At 52.2% G+C, this 20,260-nt stretch overlaps 2 protein-coding genes and 1 long non-coding RNA gene across 3 annotated transcripts in view; 2 read left to right on the top strand and 1 right to left on the bottom strand.

Moving 5' to 3' along the window:
- LOC145420235 (TOG array regulator of axonemal microtubules protein 1-like) overlaps window positions 1-20,260 on the top strand; it is a 321,547-nt gene that overhangs the window by 80,013 nt on the left and 221,274 nt on the right. The gene's annotated exons all lie outside the window — the stretch shown is intronic.
- Window positions 1-20,260, bottom strand: part of LOC145420236 (uncharacterized) — a 210,664-nt gene that overhangs the window by 9,986 nt on the left and 180,418 nt on the right. The gene's annotated exons all lie outside the window — the stretch shown is intronic.
- Window positions 3,316-5,039, top strand: LOC145419921 (major histocompatibility complex class I-related protein 1-like). The gene has a single exon (XM_080288400.1). It carries the CDS (start codon window positions 3,346-3,348, stop codon window positions 4,471-4,473), a length of 1,128 nt encoding a protein of 375 aa, XP_080144526.1. The 5' UTR covers window positions 3,316-3,345; the 3' UTR covers window positions 4,474-5,039.

Raw genomic sequence — 20,260 nt, forward strand, 5'->3', positions numbered from 1 at the left:
TCTTCTTCTTCTTCTTCTTCTTGTCGTTGCGATCGAACGACTCCATCGTGAGCCACGTCGTCGTGCGGAACGGGGAAAAGGGGCTGGCTAGTAGTCAGACTTTGACGCTTGGTCTTCATTGTGTCAGTACATGAGTTTTCCTCTAAGGTCGTTCTCTTTCACTAAAAGACATCGAGCGGTTGAGCGTTGTTTGACCACGATTACTTTCGGGTGGCCCTGATGATGGCTGTAGAACCAGCGCTCGGACGCGACAGGAACGGGCTGGATCGCTTACTGCGTACACCAGGTTCGCCATTGTCGATACCATCACCGTTGTGAATAGCGCTAGAAAAGCTGGGATGCGTGTCTCGTTTTGTACCGCAGCCGTACGTCTACACGACACACGGTGCCAGTACAACAGCACGCATAGCACATATAATACAGGTCGGTGGCCGCCTGGGTTGTTCTTCGCTGTTTCACCCCTACTGAGAACGGTATTATAACCTGGACAGATCCACAACTGCCATCAGACGCTTTGAGACGAAGGGTTGACAGCGGCCGTGTGTAACGGAGACACAGATACTGTCATGTCGCAGGTCTACAGCGTACGTTTGGTGCACCCAAGGACGGGGCTCCCGGACAGCGAGATACGCCGCGTGTGGTTCCTGTGCCGCCCTTGGGCTGAAGACATCATGAAAACACACATGTTATCTGCTAACACGTTGGACAGGATCAAATGCCCGGAAGAGTTGGCTGCGATGGCACCCCGTCACATAGCCCTCATGGACCTGGAAGACATGAGCGACATGTGCTTAGACGGCTTTCACATGGTGGACTTTTGGTTTCATTGTAAACTCGAGTCGTTCATGGCCGGATGGGCTCGTTGGTACGTGCACGTGGATCGGGTGACTGGTGTGGGATGGAGTATGACCCTGCTGCTAGATGGCGAGGGCAAAACGGTGGCGGACGCAGAGGTCCTCTCGAGGAAGCTATGGCTTGCTTACAAGACATACTTTAAATGGCAATGGGTTGTCAAGCAACCTGGGCGGCCGGGGGATACGCGTAAACCCGACATCATGTATGGGGAACACGAATACGAAAACCGACGGGATAAACTGCTGTGTGTCTCCATCGAGGGCGAGCGAGGCGACTTTGGGCGAGTGGTTGACGATCGGATGACCGTGATGCCGCGTATGGGCGAGGTTTATCGGACCGAACGACACGAAGGAGAGTGTCTTCTGTGGTGTCACACCAACGACGCTGATGACAAGCGAAAGGCGTCGACGATTAGGCTGTGGTACCCGCAAACAGTAGAAGAATCGACAGATTAGACCGCGGCTAGTGTGCCGGGCAGCCTATCGTCGTGTCACACTCTCTGCTTTACGCTTAATTGTATTGCTGTTGTGTTTTTTCATCGTATCCAAATGCTGACTGTAATAAAAACCTGCCTGACCTGATGTGTGTCTTTTTCTGATCGCACCACAATGTTGATAGCAATATAACAAACGACCTGATGTTTTTTTGGAAGCCACGTAAAGGATTGCGGTGGACTGAGGGCTGTCACAAATGTTACTGTGTGCATTGTATCACCATTGCTGACCGTAATAAACTAAATGGAATGTTACATTCTGGTTGTTCTGCGTGTGATCCTCTGTGTTTGGTCTCTGTGTTCTCTCATACATCGGCTACAAATTCAAGCGCATTTTCTATGTCATCTGAACGTAAGCTCATTTTGGTACGGGGGCAGGTACAATAAGAGCTGACATTCGACCGGTACTGCTTATGTGTGGGTATGTATAGTTCACTGCTTCTGAGACTGTCAGGGCCGTTCCTCGCTTTCGCCGCCTGCGGTTACGTTCTGTATCAAATACAGACATCCAGAGACCTGCGATCGTGATGCCTTTGGCGATTCAATACCCACCGAAACCAAGGAGAGCGAAAGTGCTACATTGGACACCCCGTGCGACAAGACGGACGCGTCTGAGACGGCATCCTACCTACGTTGTACATTATCCCCGACCTGGGTAGGTGTCGAGCTGTGGGATGCTATGTAAGCTGTATGGATGCGATTGCAAGACAGTGAAGCTCACTCTGTGACAGTGTCGGTGTATAACGCAGCAGCAGCAGCAGCAGAGCAAAGCCATGATGCCGCAAGTGCACAGCATACGTTTAACACACCCGAGGTTGGTGTTCCCCGACGGAGAAATGACAAAGCCTTGGACAGTGTATAACCCTTGGGCCGACGACATCCTGAAGATACACATGTTGTCTGGCAAGATGTTACAGAGGATCAAGTACCCGGAGGAATGGGGCGAAACGGCGCCCGATTGCGTAGACTTTATGGACCTAGAAGACCTGAGTGTGCTGTGCCTTGACGGATTTCACATGGTGCAGTTTTGGCTCGATTGCAAGCTCGAGGCTTTGCTGGTCGGATGGGCTCGTTGGTACGTGTACGTGGACAGAGTGGCCGAGGTGGGATCACGTATAACACTGCTGTTAGAAGACGACGGCAAGGCGGCGGCGGACGCGGAAGCGCTTGCTCGACAGCTGTGGCTTGCTTACAGGGATTACTTCGGATCGAGATGGGTCGTCGAGCAGCCTGGCTTGTGGGGTGACATGCGAAACCGCGAGACAGCGTACGACGACTGCGAATATGAAGCCGAGGAGGACAAGCTTGTGTGTGTCACAATCGAGGATGAACGCGGTGACTTTGGAAGGCTGGTCGACGAGCGGATGGCCGTCATGCCGCGTCTGGGAGAGGTCTTTCGGACGGAACCCAACGGCAGCGATTGTCTTCTGTGGTGCAAGACCAATGACACGGATGCGAGGCGAAAGGCCGCAACTCTTAGGCTGTGGTACCCCGAATAGTAGAACGGGGCAAAGTGTTCACTGTATTGTATTGTATCGGCTTGTTATCACACTGCTTGTAATAATAAACCTACATGAAATGTTACATGTTGTTGTTATGCGTGGGCCTCTCATTTCAGTCTAGTCCGTCCGCTTGCTCTTCTAACAGTGCAAACACTGACTTTTGCCATTGCGGTGAAACACGCACACCCCGCTTCTGCGTTTACCGTGCTGTGCTTGTATATAAAATCACACACATTGGACAACTGTAAGTGAAGACCTCTCAGTTACAGCGTTCGTTTCTTACAAAAGACCGACACACGTGGGGATGGCTAGGCCTTAGCTGGGTATATATGTGGTCGATGCAAAAAACACGACAGCCGGGGGGTGAGATTGTCGGTCGGACAGCGAGCTTTGTTGTGAGACGACCGAACCGTTGGCGAGTGTATTTGCCCGACCACTGGGAGAGTTGGACTCACTTGCATTTGCACACCGTACATACTTGAGGTAGTTCTTACGATGGACGAGTGGTATGTGTTTTTGTACTTTGTTACTCGTATGCTGACAGTGAATTCGGCAACTCATTCGCTGATCTACATTTATACAGCGCTGTCCGCAGACCTTGGATTGCCGGGTGTGCACAAGTTTACAGCAATAGGTCTAGTGGACGGTAAACCCTTTGACCGTTTTGACACTGACAACCCACGGAAAACCCCCACAACAAACTGGGCTCGAGAACGCTTAACTAGTGACTACTGGGCTAAGGGCACGCAGAGTCGACTCAGCAAGCAGCAATGGTTTGGCGTTAACCTAGATGTCGTGATGACTCTGACGGGACACTCTGCGTCCGATGGGGATCTACATGTTCTACAGTGGTTGCACGGATGTTACGGGAAAACGAACCCCTCCGAGGAGAGGCTGCGGTTTGTCAGTGGGGTGGATAAGTACGCTTACGATGGTGACGATTTAATGTCTGTTGATTATGTCACAGGAAGGTGGTCGGCTGAAACCGAAGTGGCGAAAACCATCGCGGACAAATGGAACGCTGTGACCCTATTGACAGAATACACCATCGGCTACTTGCACGGCGAGTGTATCGACTGGTTGACTAGGTTTGTTGAATACAGCAAACGGGGACCCAGAGAAAGGGCAACCGCCCCTGACGTGTACGTGTTTACGCTGAAGACAAACGGCACTACTCTCACATTGATTTGTCTGGCCTCTGGTTTCTCCACAAACACGGCTGCGATGAGGCTGATGAGAAACGGCCGAGTTCTCGACACTGAGGACGGACTTAAGGTGTTTGACACTCTCCCAAACGACGACGACACGTTTCAACGACGCATCGCTGTGGATATCTTACCATCTGACACGGGGAACTTCACCTGCCACGTGTCGGAGGAAGACACGGGGTGTCACATTGTCAAACACTGGCGAGCGGGGGATCGCCAAACTCTTCGCGCACTTGGCTGGCCGAACGCTGTTTTGCCGTGGGCCTTAATGTCAACAGTGTTGTGTTTGTGCACTGTAGCTTTGTGTCTGGTGGTGGTGTGTATCGTACGAAAACGGAGGACTGGACACATTGTAAACCAAACCGATCGTTGCCCACAACACCACGGGCTAGGAGATGAGACATCTGGAGTTTGATACATAGTGCCTCGTATGCGTGTATGTCTCAAGAAATGATCTATGTTTCAATAAAACCTCTACTGTTGTCTTTAGGTGTATGTGTGGCAGCAAGTGTCCCAGATTCAGTGTTCTATCAGTTATTCTGTTTGAGTGTGTTACGACACAACATTAAATAAACTTTGTTTTCAACTGAACACGGCTTGTTTCTTTTCTAACTTGTACATTAGCAGAGGAAAACGTAACGGTTGGGGGTCCTGAGGACCGAATGAATCTCGGATGGCTAACAACATCGGACGACATGTGTGTGTTTTACGGTGGTGTTGGTAACAGACACCATTGATTGTTACCGCACTTTATTTTCTAGAACATAGCGTAGACCGTAAACCATGACATCTGTGTATACAACACATTGTTTTCATAGGACTCTGCTTTATTTAGGGGATATTTCATGCTCTTTTCATGCAGTGTGTGTGTATATTTTTGTAAAAGCCACCACCGCGACAAGTCTATTTTACTTGTGATATAAAATTGTATATGTAACCTCAACATGCTGATGTATTCGTGAATAAACAAACGTACACTGTGATCTTGTACGGGGGTTTTCATTTGACATTTGGTGTATAAAGGAATCAAACCCAGCTCAGTGTATGATTGAGTTTTCAACGCAAATGAAACAGTGTAAAACACCACACAATAACAGTATGTCTCAGCTTTTATTTGTGCTGCACAGATGCCACATGGTTTACAACACAAGGACAGAAAACAGAGGCATTTGTCTAACATCAACATGTTGTAGATCCACACGGTTAAGAAAACCGATTCTCAGCACACTGTCTTCATAAGCAGCTCTGTCAAAAACAATCTTGTGTGTGATGGTAACCCAACTAATATAGGTAGCCTACCTAACTGAACATGGCCACAGAACAATTAAACTGAGAGTACCCAATCGCCCCACCGATCCCCATTAGCACGTAAGAGGACAAGTATGCTCCTGCTCCAAATAATCCCAGAGACGTAAGACCGAAGAATCTACACCATTCCCCTTGTCTTAATAATGTCTTCGTGCTCTTTTCGCATTTGGTCTTGCTCTTTCCTCTTCCGCTCCCTGTCTCTTTCGAGTTTCTTCTGCGCTGCCTTGTACATATCGTTGCTGTAGTGCTCACCTCCGTTGAATTCTACCATGTCCTCTATTTTACTCAACAGAGTATCCACTTGGGTTTGGTTTACTCTCTGAGTGTTGCTCAGCGTGTGGTACCTTCCGCCACACTGGTTTATCACTCTTTGTAGCTCTTTGCTTTCCTTCACGTAGTCTCTCACCGATTTACCCTTTAGCAAGTCACCGTGCAAGACCAATCAGTTGACAGCACACGACGACAATCACAAAGGGTAGCGCGACCGACGTGGGTGTTATACGGAAAGAAGTGTTGTGAGGCCTTGGACTGTGAGGAATGCAATGTGTGGTGTTTTTCACTTTCTCCTCTTGCGGGCAATGCGATCTCACCGACTGACGTACATCTGTCTCCGACTGAGAGTGAGAGTGTCCGACTGAGGCACATCGTTTCGATGCGATGGTTTTATATTGACACCCAACGCGTTCATAATATTACGATTGGCAATGTATTGGCAATATATTACATGCGACACGCTGTAAGCACTACGAGTGTATATGTCTCGAATAAACACAGACACTGTACGGGAACTGTTATGGTTTAAGGTTGTCTTTATTTTTACGAGAACATGAAAAATCATGTAAACTAGACAGTGGCATCACAAAAAAAACATCATCGGCATCATTATCATTATCATCATTATCATTATCATCATTATCATTATCATCATTATCATTATCATCATTATCATAGTAAGAAGGAGTATTCCGGTTAGTCAGAGTCGTCGTATCCGCAGTCTGCGTCGCTGTCATCCACCACGGACAATTCCGCAGGTGCAGAACGTTCTGTCTCACCGTAGCTATCGAGGGCCGCGTTGCTAGCCGAAACGTGTGCAATCTTGCTACTCTTGTTACCGCCGGAGAGCGAGTTGGCGGGTTCTTCCTCTTCCCTGTCCTTTCTCTTCAAGGAATAGTCCGCCCGACGGTTGTCGTTTCGATCGGCCTCATCCCGTGCCTGTGTCGATGTCTGCGACGCAGGCGACGGGCTCGGCTTCTTGGCTGAAGCCGAGGGCAGCGAAACCAGACCGGTCACTTGGATGTTTTTCTTCTCAATAGCGCAGATCAAAGACTCAAAGTCCTCCGCTCTCAAATCCACCGCCAACATTCGTACCCGGTTGATGTCTATGCGAGGCACCGTGAAAGATACCTCCTTCGCGATGCTTTCCATCACTTCGTCCACTGTGCTTTGCGTGGGTCGCATCAAACACTGGAGTTCCAACGAGTCGTCTCGGTGATACAGCTGTGTCTTTATGCAAGTATTGCTAAACACGTTGACCAGGTAGTAGCCGCCCTTGTTGGAAAATTTACAAGCGGCGTAGCTCTTGGTGTTGTTGGTGAACAACCTCATGTTACACATCGCCATCAGAGGGGCATTCACCATACCCTTTTCGTTTTCGTACAACTGCGTCATGCTCATTCTACTATTGTCGCTGAGGAACACGACCCTGTTGTACGACATGTTCTTGTCTCTCATGATCTGTTCCACTTGCTGCCTGGTGTCCCCCAACATGTTCAGCGACGTGCGCAAGTATTCGGGCAGCCTGTAGTCTTTGGCGTCAAGCCACTCCAACGCGTTGAGATCGAGGCGTGCTCTGTTCGAGGAATTGCCGAACATGGGACCTGTCACCTTCAAGAGTTCGCCGAAAGGGGTTTTGAGCGTGTTGAGTGTTTCCTGGTCGTCGCTTTTAGGCAGCTTGAATTTACAGGACATGCTCAGCGCTGTGATGCTCCTGCATACGGTCATCATGTCGCCGGACTTGGTCCCGTAGATGCACCGCGCTATCTCCGCGCACAGAAAGCCAGTCACCATTATCATCGTCTGTCTGACGGTAAGCGCCAGCGTTAGCCCGCACATGGGCAAGGCGCCGTGCACCGCGGTGACCTTGTACTTGCTGTTTGGCGTCAGAGTCGTCTCCATGACCATATTGGCCTGGGGGGAATCCTTTGCGGGTTTCACATGTGCAACTTCGGTGAATTCCCCCGAGTTCAGCCTGTGATGATATCTAGCGTACATGTACACGTCTGTCACGGTGTCGGCGCGGCGAGGCACTGGTTTGTACGGCGAGGCCAACGTAGCACGAACACCTTTGTTGGCGGGGGGCGGTTGGAGACTGTACGCAGCGAACAGCATGTTACTCATCATGGTCTCTCCTGTTCCTAGGACTACGGAGGTGAATGTCCCGTAGGACCCCTGGCCCTGGAGTCTCTTCTCTTCGGATCCGGTGAACACTCGGCCGAAATGAAGGACCGCTCCGCTGTCTTGCCCCGCAAACCCAACGCCCGTGACGCAAAGACAGCTCTTGGTGCGCGTACGCAGTTTGGACCACAGGTTTCTGCTCTGATGTCGTATGGCCTCGGATAACTTGGTCATGGAAAAGTTGACCGTGGCCATGACAGGTTCGTCGAACTCACTGTTGGCGTGACAAGGTAACATGTTACGCAAGGTGCCGATGACGCTCGACTGCATGTAGGCCATGACATTGTCGCACACCAGGCATTCTGCTATCTTGACGGCCTTCTCGCCGATTTGCCCCCCCATCAACTGCAAGGCCTCGGTTTTGATCATTGTAACCCTGTCGCCCATCTGAGGCGCCACGAACCACAGTTTCCTGTTGTCACGTTCTTGCAGCTTCCAGCCCTGCACGCGGTTCAGAATGCTGCGCTCCGTCCATTCCAGATCACCGGAAGTCGACACGTCCTCGCCCTTGTCGTTCAACACGTACCCCGTGAACAACCTGTAACAGGCAACTCTGGGTGCGCCCTCGGCGAGCGGTTTGCCGTCTGCCTTTTTCTTCGGCCTGCTGGATTGCTGCTGGTAGTAAGGGACGAACATGGGCTTCAACAGCGTAGCTGCGCACAGGGGGTGACAGAGGTTCGTCTCGAGAAACACAGACGATGCCACGCTCATAATAGTAGCCAGGTCGGTCTCAGGCATTTGGCTACTCACGAACACCACCATGAGCTGGATGAGATACAAGAATAGCATGTGTTCGGGTTCGTGTCCGGGAGTATGAGGTATCTCTTCGACGAGGTCGGTCTTGTTGAACAAAGACAGAAGGCCTCGCAGTAGAGCCAGAACGTTTTGTTTTGCTGTACTTTTAGTGAAAGAGGCAAACACGCGAGGGGGTTCGCCGGCGTCATTTTCACAGTCCTCCAGTCGTTGACCGCAAGGTAGACCCTCCGGGTCACAGGGAGGATCCCCTACGGTCTGGGCGTACACTTCAAGGACCCTCTCGCTGGTGAACAGTCGACACAGCCCGTGGAAGAGCGTGCTCTCCAGATCGTCGTTGACTTTGGGTATACTCTGCAAAGCTAAGAAGTGTCCCAGGTGTTCGGCGTGTATCTTCAACACTTCATCGGGGAACAGGACCGGCAGGTACAGATGGAAGACGACGGGAGAATCGAGGATCACCGGCGCAAAAGAACTGACCTTGCAAGGGTACCCGATCCCGTCGTCGTGTGGTCCGGTCGGTATGCAAAAGGGATCCTGCTGCAGGCGTACCTGGAGTGTCTCAGTTTGGCGTGCCATTATAAGCAAAAGGAGACAGGTCCCCCCTCTACGTTAAGATCCGAGCTTGTAAAATGTTTGTCCGCTAAATCTAACGTCCCTCTCGCGGACGAAGTCAAGACCGTTTGCCTGTCTTTGTGGCGTACTCTGTCGCGCAGCCTGGTCGAGTGTACGGGCGAGTCCTCCTTATCGGACGAATCCGCGGTGGTGCAACTGGCCGGGTACGAGGGTGTGCTACGCTTAGCGCTGCTCGCCGATTTCTACAGTTTTCAAAAGCAAGTGTTATATTTCGATCAGGAACGAGCCGAACACAAACTCGGGCTCGTGACAGTCGAGGCTTTAAAGTTTCTGGCCAGCCGGGGATGGTGCGGGACTCCGCCTCCCGGACTACATCGGCCGCCTCCGATCGAGCAGCCGGAACGGGCTGCGGGCAATACAGCCCCACGCGCAAACGCCACAAAGGGACACCGTGACGCGCAGGATATTAGCTTTCGTACAGCCGAGCCCGTTTACCGCGGGGCGGACTACCGAGACCGAAGAACCAACGAATTGCACGAGGACCGCGGCCACGAAGAAGCCAGCCTGATAAAATGGTCCAAGCTCGTGTACTCCGCGACGAGAAAGTCCTATCACACCAAGTTGATAAACGCCTTTCAGGTAGTTAAGACTCTGGGGCATCCGACGCTAACGTTAGCGTCCGAGTGGGAGCTGAGTTGTTATTACAAACTCGCGCTCGCGTACACGACGGACACCCCGTTGGAAACGGCAGCGGGCTGCATACCCAAGCTGCGCGAAAGCGTCGAGGCCTTTCACCTCGAGCGATTTCAACAGCTGAGGCAACTGCCCCCGGAATCGCAGATGCTCCTGTATGCCGTGTTAAACTGCCACATCAATTGGGTCGACCACAACCACAAGCAGATACTCCTCATCCCCGGAGCGCCCACGCCTTCCGTGCAGCCAAGAGTCGAAGGCGATCTCAGGTGTTCCAAGTGTCTGAAAAACCAAACGTTTCATTCCTCCGAAGTGAAAGGCAATCCCAGGAATATAGACGTCGAATACGACTTTGAGTGCATGTCGTTCGGGTCCTCGTGTTGCGCGGCTCCAATGTTCAATGTGCCGCTTAGCACCAGAGACGTCAACACGTGCACGTTCACCGAGATGAAACAAATGTACATAGCCTGCCCCAAATGTACGCAACCGATTTTTTCTGAAGTACTAGTGGATATCGAAACGCTGTACCCCCAGTGCGTAAGCTGCCAAACACTCGCTCGCGCGCCTAAGACATGGCCACAACGATGGAAACTAACCACGCCGTAATGAAAGCCGTCACAGGCATGCTGTACACCGAGCTTCTGGACGCAATAGGGAGACATTACCCAGACATGTTCGACGTGAGGGCCTGGGAAATGGATTGTACTCTGCAGGGCTTAGGTGCACAAAACAATTTGATGTTGTACCTAACCGTTATAAACACCATGGGTGTCAAGGACGAGTTTATCAATGAACTGATGAAAGTAGCATCACAGCAACAAGAAGGATTAGGTTCCTCCGCTGGCACAGTGAGCACCATAGCGTGTGTAGATGACTACGACCTAGAATCCGATTCCACGTACATGATGAGTTTGGCCTGCAACACTACACGGAGCTGCGTATTTGATCTCGAACGCGAGGATGGTGAGGACGACGGAGACGACAGCAATGTCCCCGCGGTGTCTGATAATACAACACAGGAAGAATCCAAAGCGTCTGAGGCCCTGGATGTGTTAGATGTGACAAGCGAGCCATCTGTAAAAGACAAGGAGATGGACTCTCCCGGGCAGGAATGCCCAGACTCAGCCGAACGGGGCTTAGAGACTCTGACACCCGCATCTATCGCAGAGCAGGCTTCCGAACAGGGCTTAGAGACTCTGACACCCGCATGTATCATAAAGACTCTGACACCCGCATCTATCGCAGAGCAGGCTTCCGAACAGGGCTTAGAGACTCTGACACCCGCATGTATCATAAAGACTCTGACACCCGCATCTATCGCAGAGCAGGCTTCCGAACAGGGCTTAGAGACTCTGACACCCGCATGTATCATAAAGATCGTCAGTGAAGAAGGACCAAAGACTGTCATGGATGATGATGATGATCGATGATGATGATGATGATTATGATTATGATGATTATGATCGATGATGATTATGATCGATGATGATCACTGTCATGTGTTTGTTATAGACTGTGTGTGATCCCATTTGCAGGTATTATATCTCCCGTTGTTGGTGTTGCTTTTGTTTCACTGTACATACAATAAACTGTTTTTGTGTGATACCAAGCGCGTGTGATTATTGTACAACTTATGCTTTGTGTATCACGCACAACACGCCACGCTATTCCTTCACACATGGCATTGTCAGCGTTGTGTAGTTGCAACAAACATGGATCCGAGTCAAGTGGGCGACTGGAGCGGAGCGTATCATTTGACGGTGCGTTTGGCCCAACACACCTCTAACGTGCAACTCGTAGAATATTTTTGGTCGCACACGGTCAACATCGAGAAAGTGATACCAACAGCGGTTATTCTCACAGAGCCGGGTGAGGATGGTCTCTATCGTATCCCACTAACCAAGGCGCAGTCCAGAGTCGGCAACTGTCTAATTATTCGGGTCGCGTACGCAGAGAGCAGCAAACAGGACGATCGCGGTCTTGTTACGGCCAAACACCTCACCGGCATGTACACGAACTCTAAGGGCCACGAAGTAAGGACGGTGAGCATCCTAGCAAGAGCACCGTTCGCGTGGGTGAAACCGCACGTCCCGTCACACGTAATCGCAAATCCGTTTTTCGGGGACGCGATCGACGGTCATCGCCCGGAGTCGATCGTATCTAGGATATACTCCGCCGTGGATATGGAATTTCGGAACTTGCTATTTCACGTAACTGGCGAGGACAAAGACATGTGCATAGCAGGACTTGTCAGAGATACGCTGTCTAGGCTGGCGGCTCCTTTGGCGTTCAAAGTCGTGTACGAGCAAAGCAGACTGACCCTAGAGCACCTGCGCCGCGAAACGTCGCGAGGCGCCGACGGTGCTTCTTTCATCGAGCCCGACAGGGACCTGTGGGGCACATCCGTGTTGTGGACACTGTCTAGCGACACAACACCCGTGGCATGTACGACTGTTAACCAACACGACCTACGGCCCATGCGTGAAGCTAGACAGTCCGCTAAACGATCCGCTCTAGCTTGGGTGGAAGTGGAACTGACACGTACTGGTCTAGCTATATCGAAGCGCGTATCGCAAGCCGTCACCCGGGAGGTCATAGACGCTCCGTACTGGGCCGTGATACTCACGGCCTTGTGCTGCGGAGCGCTCGACGGTTGGTGCAGTGCGACGGAAAAACTGTTGGGTAGCCTTAAGGTCGACGCGAAACAGTACGGTCGCGTTAAAGAGCTCTGTCAACGGTGCGGGCACGACTACCGCGATATGCCAATAGCCTGCCCCGCAGAACCCAAGAGAGTTTTGGCCGTGACGCAGATTGACAAAGTGCTCTTCGGCGACCTGTGTACGTCTCTGTGCGCCAGAGTGTTTCCGACACGCTCGTCTTCCGAAAATGGACACGCGTGCGCGAGAACCCAAGGACCGGGACGATGCCTTAATCACAAGCGCCCCTACACCACGAGCCTCGAGGAGGAATGGGAAAACGAGCACCGCGGCCACCGAAGTGCAGCAGGAGAGAGAGGATCATCAACGGCGCAAAAGCAAGTCGAATTCACGTCGGACCAAGAAGACAATCCAGACCTCCGCTGTGGACACGGCGGCGACACGTCAACAACACGCGGGCCACAGAACAGCGAGCGAGGCGAGTGCCACGGCCACGAGCAAACGTACCCGTGCGCGAAAAGACAGAAAAGACAGAACAAGCCGCCAAAGAACGAGCCCGACCCGGGCTGGTGGATGTGGCAAAAACGGCACCGAGACCACGCGCACGGACGAACAGGAGGCGTCCGTGCGCGAAAACACAGAGTCTGGGACCTGTACAGGGAAAGCTGGGAAGCCGCACAAGAGTCGAGTGAACAATCGACCTCAGTTCAGTGCTGGCGAAGATTCTCGTGTCGATCTGTTGGATATCATGTCAAGACTCTTCCATTTGGACACCCAGACGGACCCCTCGCCATCTGAGGAGACTGTCCGTGTCACACAAAAGCCTTCGCCGGCAAACACGATAACGGGTACGCTTAGGGGAATGACAGAGACTTTTGCCGAGTTGACTAGATGGTTAGAGTCATTCGAAACAACCGATGCTCGTGAGATTATAGGGTTTGATTTGGCCATGGAAATATGCGGTTGTTACGACATGACGATCCGCGGATTAGAGAGCTGTGTAACAACGGGCTTGTTCTCGGAGTGTAGGCACATGAAGAGTTTAGCTGATATACCGCTGGCGGACAACGTAATAGCTTGTTGCACAAGACTGTGTGCAGAAAATATACCCGTCGAGACCGCGGATTTGAACGCCATCACCGAGCATGTCCGTGAGAACGATGGCAATCTCAGTGAGAAATTGTTGTCAATCGTACAGCGATTGAAACCCGTCCCGTCGCAAACTATGCCCGACACCAGTGTTAAGTTGACAGAGCGCTTTCAAGCGCTGGTAGAGTTGGTAATCCAGCTCACGGCTGTCATCGTAAACACTGCCGACGAACTCACGCGTAAAACGGCGACATGCGAACAACTACGGGCCGAGAAAACAAATCTAGACAACGCGTTATCGGCAAAAGAGGAAGAGCGCCAGTCGCAAGCCGAAGCGCACAACCTGACCTCGGCTAGGCGAATCCGGGATCTGGCCGAGGAACTCGACGAACAGAAACGCACGATTCAGAAGCTGACGGCCACACACGAAAAGTACAAGCGTACGCGCGAAGACGATAGACGGAGGCTTGTGCAGGAATTAGAAAAAGCTAAAAAAGAGACCCATGACGCTAAAAAAGAGTTCATTTTATTCCAAGAAGACAGTGAGCAAGATAAAGCTTGTCACAAGGCGTCGATAGATCAGCTCAGCCACAAGTTAGAGAAACTTGTAGTCGACAACAAACAGTCACTGCAGAAGAGCGAGAGTGAAATCCAAACCCTCTCTCAGGAACGCGAGTCACTGCAGGCCAGCCTGGTCGCTTTGACAAACCTGAACGGCACACTGCACAGAGAGCTAACAGAGAAAGACAAACACATTTCCAATCTCGAGAGTGCACTCGAGAGCGCAAAGGCCGAGGTTGACCACATGGAAGCTAAAGTAACTGAAATGAACACATTGGCGGCGTCGATCCGCGCGTTGTCTACCGCACTAGATGTGGACCTACGAGGCATGCAGCCAGATGGCATACTGCCTGTGATCCGCGACAAGACCGAGGCGTCGGCATTGCGGCTAGGAGATGTGCTGAAGCAAACTTGTGTCGCCCGCGAAGATGCAAGAGACAAAATCGCGCATGAGACACCCGACACCGACATAGTGTTTGAGTTATATGAGAGTGTGGTAGCAGCAGCGATTCGGTCGCTTGGTACGGAACAAGCTCCCATGGATGTCAGCGAGAGTAGCAGGCCCCGACTGAAGCGTAAGAAGAAGAAGGCCTGTGTCACCGTAAAACACGACAAGCAAAGGAAACGTGAACCATCGCCCCAACCACTAAAGCTCAAGACCGAATCGACGAGTTATGACTTTACAAACGTTGGGTCTGATTTAAAGACCGAAACAACATTATCCAATCCCACTACGTGGAGCCTTTGTAAAGCTGAGAGAAAGAGTACAGGTTTCACACTGGAAAACTGTGGCCGACTCAAGAAAAAGTACATCGGTGTACCGAGTTGCATAGTACGAAAGGTGTTGCGTTCTTCGTATACTAGGGTCATACTTGTGACCTTGGGATCGGACTCGCCGCTATCGCGACTTTACGAGATGCTGACACCTGACGACCAACGCCGTGACACTCCCAGTCAAACCGCATCGTGTCATTGCGCACAATTCGCTTCCCTGGTAGAAACATGCCAGGTCGGTGTGCTGGTATGCTGGTCTCCCTGTGGCATCTACGAACTATACGGTGTGGATTACATGAGCGAGGGTATGTATATAATAGTGGTCGAAAGCAGCAGCAACCCAGGCCTGGATCCAAGCCTCAATCTTGTGAAAAGTTATTACATTATGGCCGGAGGAAACAACATGGACAAATACACTTATAACCTAGTGGACATGGGGTCCCTGACTACAGACTTACCGGCGAACCGTCGCTTTATACATGACAGCAGCAAGGCGTGCGTGGTGGGACCGGTCAATGTGGCTATCGAGCGTCATGGCGAAAACACAGATGTTATGACGGTTACAACCTCTGATATCACGTTGGATTGATCTGAATGAAATGCACGCAGACAGTTTGTATGTACACATGGTTGGTTTATTGCTGAATAAAACATTACCTGAGTTGTGTCTACAATAAAAGTGTAAATCTCTATTGTGTTATTCGTGTCATTTATTCCACGCTCAAAACACACAACACCGATAGCTTGGACAGCACGGTATTATTTAGCATGGGGGTGGGGGGTTAAGGGTCACGGTTGGTGAGGGGGTGTCTTTATTAAATTGAATCGTTTCAGGGTCGGTGGCTACAAGCTTGGTGTGGTACTACTACAAAGGTTGCAATCCAGCTCGGCTGTTACGCATCACAGACGTACAAGGCGTTAGTGTTAACAAGGAAGAGTATGGACAAGCCGCTGCCGTTCGTCGACTATTTTCCAGACATATATCCCCAGCGTAGAAGCGTCGACATCGATCGCGAACCGACAGTAGTCGGAGTGCTACTGAAGTCGATATTTTATCACAAAGAGTCATTGCTGTGCAGGGGACTGGTGATTCGGTCACAATGCGAAACCGTGCCACTGTACACCACTGTCAATTTGGAAGTGACCGACATGGCACCCGTGGTGGGTTACGACCTGGAGATGGATGCGGATGACGGCGAAAATTGGAACGCTGTGAAAGCTACATGGTCCAGGCATTTTGCAGCAGAGCCGATTTTCATCAGCGTCTCGCACGAAGACATCAAGCGGACAGTGAACGCCGCTGTCTTTCCTTTGAAATCCGTGGCGCGGGCATCTGCGTACATGAAACTTGTACGAGGCGCGCTGACGTTTGGGGATTTCAGTCCCGACAAGGGCTACTACCTAGCCAGGGATGGCAACACGCCGGCGCTTTGCTCAGATGTAATGTTTGGAAGAATGTATTACATTCCGGTCGGCAAACTTAATCGCACCGTGTCCCCGAGAGATCTCGTCTACGACCACCGAGCTTCGGAGATCGAGGCTAGAGCGTTCGACGCCTCTCACGTGAATCATTTCTACAAAGCGGCGTGTCTGGACATCGAAACCGTGTTCGCCGGGGCTCACCGGGATCCTGCGGTCCGATCGAACTCGTTCGCGTACAGGTTCCCTTACTGCACAGAGGGTACGGTGGACGACATGACTACATGCCGCAATAGGATGGTGTCGAATCTGAAGGAACAGCAAAAACAGTTTCCCAAACACGTTAAACGCGTGTCAATCCCCAGCCTGCCTTCGGACATGCCGGGGCAACAGCACGAGATAACGTGCGTTTCCATTGTGGTCCTGAACTCACACATGCCCAAGGCGTACGGGGGTCACAGGAAAAAGTTACTGGTGGCATACAACAAAGAGAAAGCCGCGCTCTGTCCTCACCCCGAACTCGACCTCGACATAGCCAAAACCGCCGGTATAGACGATGTGCGTCGCGTGGAGTTTCACGCTTGCGGAGGGGAACTAGCGCTGTTGGAGAGAACGATATCAATATTACGAACCCACCGCATCGAACTGTTGTACGTGTACAACGCCGAGTTCGACATACGCGTGCTGAACCAACGCGTGCACTTCTACGCGGACCCCTGTTACCTGAAAACGCTAGAGCCGACCGCTAGACAGCGATGTGAGAAACTGAAACGAATGTGGACAGGCCTGTTTGTCACGAGAGCTCTCAGCGCAGACGCTGAGCCCGTGTTTCAGTTTGAAAACGTGAGGTTTCTGGACATGTACAGGGAGATGTTGAAAAACGTGGGTTCCGTGCTTTCCAGCGGCACGTTGACCGAATACAAGCTGAGACAGATAGCGACGCACGTGGAAACGTTCAACAAAGACAAAGCCAAACTGGGCCACTTCAAAATGAACAGCTGTGGCATGAACGTGATCGACCTGTACAGAATGGCCGGCACGAGGGATATCAAGTACGCGTGTACCAGCATGAAACTCAACGACGTCGCGCCGTACGTCGTCGCCAAAGTCAGAGAGATACACAAGAAACCCGCCAAAGACCCGAGAAAACTGTACAAGGTGGCAGACGTGAGCTACGACAAAATGGACGAGATGATAAGCATGGGCGGCAAAAGCCTGTTCGCGGTGCTCGTGTACAACTTGGTCGATTCGCAGTTGTGCTGTAGACTGGCCAAGGTGCTCAAACCGGTGTCCGCTCTGTTCCATCGATGCAGGACTACGCTCAACATAGACGTCGTAGTTCACGGCAGAGGGGACATGTTTAGCGGTTTCGTACAGAGTATCCACTCGGTGCAAATGCCACAACTGAAGTTCACGCTCGACACTCTCAGAGTGAAAGCGGGGCCGGTCGGCGGCGAACACCAAGCGAGACTGAGATGGGACCCCAAATCGCAAGTGCCCGACGGAGACTGCGAGACCTGGAAAGGAGGCGCCGTGTGCGAACCTCTCACCGGCCTGCATTACTCGGGTCCGGGTATGGGATTGGAGTTGTCCTTTGACTTTGCGGGCATGTACCCTTCCATCATGTGCGCGCTCAACATATCGCCCGAAACGACCATACCGTGGCCCCCGGTCGATTTCCCTCACGATCTGTCGGGTTGGATTTGCTACAGCTGGGAAGCCGAAGGGCACGAGTACGCGTCTCTGATTCTCAAGTACGACGAGCGCACCGGCTCGTACATCAGGGCGCCTGGGGTGTTCGCCTCGTCGGTGGAGTATTACCTGAACCAACGCTCGGCGTTCAAAGCGAAACTTAAGGACCCCGCGGTCGGCGATGCAGAGCGAATATACTTCAAGTTGCAAGAGGGAGAGTGCAAGGTTATGGCCAATTCCTTTTACGGAACCGCTCCGTACCCCTGCGGGCCTCTGATATCGGGCCACGGAAGGCAACAGATCGCGGTCGTAAACAACTGCGTGTCGGAGTTCTACCGTCACAAATGCCCCGTGGTGTACGGCGACACGGATAGCGTGATGGTAGCGGTGGGTTACGGACCCGGGGACTCGGTCGAGATCGACGTGCCGGACGCCGTGCGCGACAGAGAAATGAACTCTCAGCAACAGAAGGCCTCGCTTCGACAGTTTGCCTACAAGGCCCAGGAAGCCATACGTTCGAAGCTGAAGCGAGTCGGAGAGCAAGTGCCCGATTTCCTGCAGTACGTACACGTGGCGCTGGTGGAAGATGTTTTGAAGCGAATGTACGTCATCGGCCGCGACAACAAGCACGAAAAGCTCCACCGCGACCCGCAGGGTAATCTCACCGACGAAGGTTACCCCGTGTATCTCGCAAGAGTCCCCGGTGCAGGCGCTCGCGTTCCTGTCACCGAGGCGTTTGTGAAAGACAGACGGGTGAAACTAGAATACGAAAACAGTTGCTCCATATATTGTCACGTCGCAAAGAAGACATATCTGGCCTTGACGCACACGGTGGACTGTTTGGGTGAGCAACTCTCCTCTATCTCGGTTAAGGTGAGGGGACTGGCCGCCTTCAAAAGCATGCGATCCCCCTGCGACTCTGCCGTCACGGATACGTTCATATCGTGCGTAATGAAAGGGGACTGCGTCAAATTGGAAACCGATCGAGTGTCGTGTTTTTCAACCGCACCGTGGCATCGGCTTCGAGCCGGAGACGTGATACTGTACGCGAAAGAGGAGCCTACGTTTGACGACGAGTCGAGCAGATGGGCCGAACTCAGTCAGGCCTCGTCGTTTCTGACGCCACACAGAGTCGTATCTGTCGACACGCTCCAGTTGACGGGGGGTCAGAGTGCGGTCTTGGTCAAGCTGGAGAACGCGCAGCTCGAGGACGCGAGACGCAGCGTGTACCGTTTGAGTTTGTACAAGGACGGGGTTTACTGCATGAATCACATGTTTTCCAGAAAGGAAAGTATCCTGAGAGACCTGCTTGCTGCTAGGGCGTCCGAAATGATCGCATCTAAAATGGGCTTAGGGTTGTTCCCCTGGAGCACCCTGATCAAATGCGCTAAAAACAAACACTTTAGCCAACACACGCTGGCTCGCCTGAAAGTCGGCAACTCCAACGTCAAAACGACGTACGTCGAGCTCACTAGGACCTGGCTGCAGCGCATCACCGGCCTCGCTGTGAAACCGGTAGAATGCTACGAGTTCCACAAGTGCAACCCGTGCGAAGCCACGTTTTACAGATACCCGGTGGCTTTGCAGGCCACGTCGGGCTGTTTGACAGTCATGTTTGGCGGTTCCCTGTTGTGCGAAAGCGCCGCCGGTGCCGCAGAGTCTTCTCTACGAGATGACGACGACGACGACACTCAAACGGGTTCCCCGTCTCCGCGCACGGATCCAGGGTCTAGCGCCGACAGTTGCTTGATCGACCATCCCTACCAGCTGGGTAACAAATGCTACGCCGACTCAAAAGTCATGCTGGCCCATTCGGCCGATCGGTCTTTGGTGAATCGGGCGGCGAAACTGATTGCGCACTGCATAATAGACTTTTGTCTACCTAGACACATGTACAGCGACAACTCGGAAAAGCAGGTGGCGGAAGACTGCAAGACCCGGTTGCTTCTGTCGATTTGCTGTATCAAGGACCGCCTGAAAAGGGCCAACGCTGCCTTCAACTGTATCATGAACACGTGCCCCGAGCACATGATACCGGCGTGCGGAGAGCACGAACTGGACAGGATCATGTTAAACCGGCAGCACGTGAGCCGGCTTCGGGGTGAAAAACTGACGGCGTGCGTGAACGTCGTGGTCGGCGACATGACGCTCCGTCCGGCGGCCGTGTACGGCGACTTGTGCCGCAAGCTGGGAGAGTCGTTGTCCACGCTGATGAGACAAGGTGCG

Source organism: Astatotilapia calliptera, chromosome 14 (genome assembly GCF_964374335.1).
Source record: "Astatotilapia calliptera chromosome 14, fAstCal68.1, whole genome shotgun sequence".
Classification (NCBI taxonomy): Eukaryota; Metazoa; Chordata; class Actinopteri; order Cichliformes; family Cichlidae; genus Astatotilapia; species Astatotilapia calliptera.